The sequence below is a fragment of the Gymnoscopelus braueri genome (genome assembly GCF_963280865.1).
Source record: "Gymnoscopelus braueri genome assembly, contig: SCAFFOLD_52, whole genome shotgun sequence".
Classification (NCBI taxonomy): Eukaryota; Metazoa; Chordata; class Actinopteri; order Myctophiformes; family Myctophidae; genus Gymnoscopelus; species Gymnoscopelus braueri.
In genome coordinates, this window is record NW_027660801.1 from 440,735 (window position 1) to 446,206 (window position 5,472).

Consider the following 5,472-nt stretch of genomic DNA (forward strand, 5'->3'; position numbering starts at 1 on the left):
CAAAGCAGGTTTATGAGCCAGAAGCCTTTCCCATGTACACTGCTCCACTGCCTGACAAGGTCCTTGTCATCATGCCATATTACAACAGTGACCGGCAGGTAGTTCACCAGTGGCTTGTAACATTTGCTAAAAAAGGATGGTTGAACAAACAGAAACCCATGTATCACTGCATAGGATGCAAAAAATTCTTCAAGGAGCTGAAAGCTCTTCGCATTCCGGTTTCCAGGCTGGAGAAAGCAGTGTATGATGATTCCAAAAGAAGGAGGCGGTTCGGCACATGTGTTTCAGAGATGTCATTAGGGGCGTGGTATGGGATAGTATAAAACTTGTAACACAGCATCTGAAGGACAGACTCTGAAGGACAGACATCACATGTAACATTTTGTAGGACTCAAAAAATAAAACTAAAATTAAACAAGACAGATAAAATGCCTCGTTTAGGTTCTGTACAACAGAAAATGGAGTGTTTATTTGAGAGAACCATAGAAGACGGACCATCTAGCAAGCACAAGGACCAGCAATATAAGGTTGTCACAACAGAAAAACTGAATGACCTAGTGCTGAAATCTGACATTCACAGTGCACTTGTCACAGAAAAGGTGGATGGCACCTGCTGTTATGTTACAGAGTTCGAGGGTAAACCATACCTCTGGGCAAAGCGAGAACTAAAGCTCAAAGAACCTGAATGGGAACGGTTCAAAGAAAATCGCAGTGCACACCGCCGTGGTATTCGCGAAGGCTTCACATACAACATTAAGAAGGACTTTAAGAACATCCCAGAATATTGGATCCCTGCTCACGTTGGGGAAAATAAATCTGAAGTTAACAAATTTGGAAATGTCCTAGGTTGGGTTCCTGTACATGAATGTGACAAGTTGTACCCATTGCATTCTTCTGTAGTCAACCATGGTGCAGCCCTGGTTCTCAGGCAGAGCTCTGAAGAGGAAGTCCTGTTGGAATTGGCTCTGGTTCCACTGGCAGAACTAATGGGACAGACCCTTGAGCTAATTGGCCCAAAGATCAACGGCAACCCTTATAAACTGAACATCCGAATGCTGGTGGCTCATGGAACTCTGCTTGTGAAAAAACCTCCTTCTCTGAACCGCGAGCAGTTGCTTTTCTGGTTCAAGGATAGGCCAGAAGGGCAGATTGAAGGCATTGTGTGGCACTGTGCTGATGGAGCTATGTTCAAGCTCACTAAAGTGCACTTGCAGATGGACTGGAGAAATGTTCAGGACAAGTACCTTTGCACCAGGCCTGTGTTCATTAATGTTGACCGTGAAGGATTACCAGAGCACCAGCAGCATCAGTGCAGCAGCTGTACAGATGGAAAGAAGATGAAGAAGATGAAGGGTAGCAGCATGGAAATGTTTACTGCCTTGTCCAAGTTGAATGGAAGCCGCTTCTTGCGGCTGCAGGATATCATGAAATGATTGCAATGAAACAATAAATAAAGATCATAAAGTTTTGACACAATCTTTGATATTTTTGTATTCTTTATTTGATCTGAGTTACGTTACATGTTTTCGATTAAAAAGGAGGCAGTTGCTTTTATTGGCATCCTTAGGGGTGTGCTGAGCAGAGTATAAAGTGAATGAGATATATTGTTTTAAATGAAAAAGAACAGGGGAACTGAAGGTTGATGCATAATATTTTGTGATAACATACATATATATTTTTTTTACATCCACAATAAAAAGCAAAATAATTCATATCCTTGCCATATCCTCTTCACCACTCCTTACAGTTCCTGTGTTTCTACTTCCCTCGGTAAGCTGCTTCGCATACATTACGTAGCGGCCATAGTCCTCCTCGTCAAGATCATGTCCAACAGGGTCATCAGCGTCCCCCCATAGCAAAGTTTGAAGCCACCCCCAGGGAAAGTGTACATAGTTAGAGTTGCAGGCTTTGACAATGTTCATAGCGTTATATGTGACAGCTCCGCTTCTACCTACGGTGACGAATGCGCCTTCTACAAGCATGGTGTTCTGGTGATTGCAATGATCGATTACTTTATCTAGTGCTAAAGGGCACCTCTGAAGCTTACTCACAGCCACTGTCATCCTGCTAAGATCCTCTTGATCTTTGGAGAGGCAGTACGAGACACTTGGTTCAACAGGTAACTTTGCAATAAGCTCTATCATTGTGTTAGCTACGCTCGACATCCGAAACACATTACGCAGGATCAGTTCCAGACCCTGGCACACGGCTGCAGTGCTCAGACCGTTGTTCTTAGCAAGAAGAACGAGATGCTCCACTCTCGGCTGCTGAGCATCAAGCCCGCGAGCAAGGTCAAGCCGTAGGTAGCCACCTGGATTGAGCGGGTCATCGAAGTTGAGTACTGCAAAGTAGTGGTATACATCCGGCAAGAGCACTGGGCTGATGGAGAGAGATAGGATGTTGATTATGTCGCGCTTACCCATATGGTGTAAATTAAACGAAAGCGGAATCTGGCAAAAGGGCAGCTGCTCAAACGTTGCCACTCTTATGTGCTTTTGCTGCGTGCGCTTAATGTAGCTTTCTTCTTGCTTGAGCGCTTCCTTCTTGTCTACTCTAGCCACGGTTGTCAAATTCAGCTCATCCGGCACATAGACCTGAACCAATGCCTCGTTACTGTCGCAGAACATGTTCAACTGCCGAAGCTTAAGGTAGTTTGCTTTGCGGATGCCCGTATCATACAGCCCCAGCCTCTCAAGGACTGCCCTTGCAACCCAGGCAAAATGGGACTGGAAGCACTGTCGGGCACACAGGCTGATGTCCCTTGCCGTTATCTCTAGTGGATGGCGCAACTGAAACTTGTGGCTCAGACAGGTCTGGCTGTTGATCAGCGTGAGCATCAGGTACACTTTGCTCAGCTCGAGTTTGTTGAGCTCACATAGAACATCATCCCATATGACGATGTACAACTGCTTCTGCGGTGCATACGGGGAGCGTAGGGGAACCTCAGTTTGCTCCTTTGGTTCTGGGAGCCCTTCAAGAGCAGCCATAAGCTCCTTGAACTCCAAGGAGCTAACGTCCTTGTAGTCGGCCACATACATGTGCAGCCACGCCAGGGTGTGAGACTTAAGGTGCTTGTAGCAGAAATCCGCATCGCAAAACAAAAACTCAGGGCTCTGATGTGTGTTATGGTGTGCGTTTCTGATCAGTTCTATGAAAACATCAAAGGTGGAGGATATCACAGAATCATCTGAATCTTGCTTCACAAGAAAGGATTCAAAATTGTGCAGAACATCGAGTGTCTTCAAACAGGTTTCGGTGTAACAAGGCAGCACGCTAGTGGAACCACAGAGAAAACACAGTTGTTGGGACATTTTTCGTTTACTTGTTTGTTTGTTTTTGTGGAGAGATGGTGACTGAGCTACAAAAGTTTTCAGTGATCTATAATCTTCTCTTCTCAGCGCTAGAGTGTATTGCCAAAGTACTTGACTGGATAAAAAAAATGTGTTAGTATCAGAACCTAACCATCCAGCATGCACTATGGTGTAATAACAGAGGTGTATCCAATGGGCAGATCTATGTACTCAAGGAAAGTAATCCAATGAAGAGGGAGGTTGCGGGATTATCAATCAACCAGTTCAAACTGGGTTATCCCTAATATTAAGAAGAGCAGGTCAAACTGAGTACATTTGACAATTTGACTCTCAAATAAACTCAGTTTGACCTGAGAGAGAGAAAACACACAACACTTTGGTTTGTTTGAATGCAACCACATGTCCAGGCATGCTTCTTTTATAGTGCTCAACTGTCTAAGCCAGGACATCCAGTCAGAATACCAGTTTGACCTGAACTCAGTTTGACCTGACCCAAATACACCACACGTTTGTCAGAATAATACCTTAGAAGAACAAGTGGCCAGTGAGAGAACTATCTAAGCAAGGACATGTCTATTATTCATAGTTGAATTCGCACCCCTTTAGCTCAGTCACTTAAGTTACTCACATTTAAAAGAGGAAGGCTTAGGTTCTCTGCACTTTCCTAACACATTTACCATCTTTGGATCACACTTTGAGAACCACTGGTAAGTGACTGTGTCCAGCTGCAGCAGAGCATGCTATCCAATGGAAGAGGGGTTTGGGGAAAAGTTAACCCATGTCTATTGCAACTTGTAATAAAAAAATAATATCACATATCTTTCTGTTTAGTTAACAAATTGTTTTTTATTTAAACACCTATAATGTACAATAATAAAAAATGCATCAAACATAGATTTTGAGTATTGTGAGTTTTATTCATTTGTTTTTTCATTAAACACAAAAAACATCAAATTCTGAGATGTGTCTGTGGGTCATCATAGAGGTAGGCAGCATATTCCTCTAGTCTCATATCAGAGACTAGACAGATATCCATCAATATACGCCTCAGTATCACATCCTCATGAGCCTGTTGGGGCAGTGGGAAACTATCATCATTGTTGCCCTCGTCCTGGATATGCCTATTCTCCTCAATTAGGATGGTGTCATGGATCGATGCCAGTGATTTTCCATAGATCAGGTTCAGAGACATCTTCCCCCTTAACAGCCCAATCTTTTGTGGGCTCTCGAACATGAGCTTTACCGTTGCATTACCCTCGGTGAGAACACAAAAGTTTTCTGCGTAGCCAGAAACACACCGGTAGAGCTTGGCTACATGCTCAAAATTTCTCCGCGGTACGATGATGTGTCCAAACTCACCACTGATCTGTTCGTAAGGGTAGCAAAACTGGTCTGGTTTTACTAGGGAGAAATACATGTTCACCAGGGATTGCAGGGCAATGTCATCTTTGCCAATGCAATGGTCCTCTCTGGGAGTGCAAAAAGGTGACAAGGGGAAGCAGTCTGGATCATCAAGCTCTTGTTGTGGGCACTGTTGCAACATTAGCCCCTGATTATTTAGAATGTAAAATGCAGGCTCTTGGCAGCTCTCACACACAAACTTTAGGGTGTGATGCTGCAGCCCCTCTGTTATGGTGGGCAAGGTGCAACTGCCTGGAACCTGAATGTAAATCACTCTTGACATTAGGAAGCGAAGTGCGTTAATCACGCTCACCCTGTTGTCCTCCTCGTCCAAGGAGTAGAGGCGTTTGAATGGGTACTCATTGGTAGCTGCTGCAGGCGTCGGGAGCTTGCGCCTATCTGTGCTCTTCACCCACTCAGCAGGGCACATGGAGGGCTCACAGGTGAGCACCCTCCGGGCCTTGGAGTCCATGAGTGTGAACTTGACAGGCACCTCCCGGTGATCATCTTCAGCATAGGCTTTCAGTTCCAATCTCTCGACCATGAACAATGGGCTTATGCCATTAGCTCCCACCAAATGCTTCAGCGGGATTTGCACAAACATGGGAGTGTTGGCCTCACACTCTGTAATGTTATGGTCGATTAGAACCTCATTGATGGTGAAATGCATTGTACTGCTTGGTATGTCCTCACTACTTAACATTTTTTACTTAACATTTGTGTACATCAATAGGGTTGAGATTTGAACTTGCACAGAGTC

At 44.5% G+C, this 5,472-nt stretch overlaps 1 protein-coding gene across 1 annotated transcript; it reads left to right on the forward strand.

The window, feature by feature from the left end:
* Positions 1–458: 458 nt before the first annotated feature.
* LOC308081173 (RNA ligase 1-like) lies at positions 459–1,433 on the forward strand (the record flags this gene model as incomplete). The annotated part of the gene is made up of 2 exons (XM_080457566.1): positions 459–636; positions 901–1,433. 2 exons carry the CDS (start codon positions 459–461, stop codon positions 1,431–1,433), a joined length of 711 nt encoding a protein of 236 aa, XP_080313692.1.
* Positions 1,434–5,472: the final 4,039 nt, after the last annotated feature.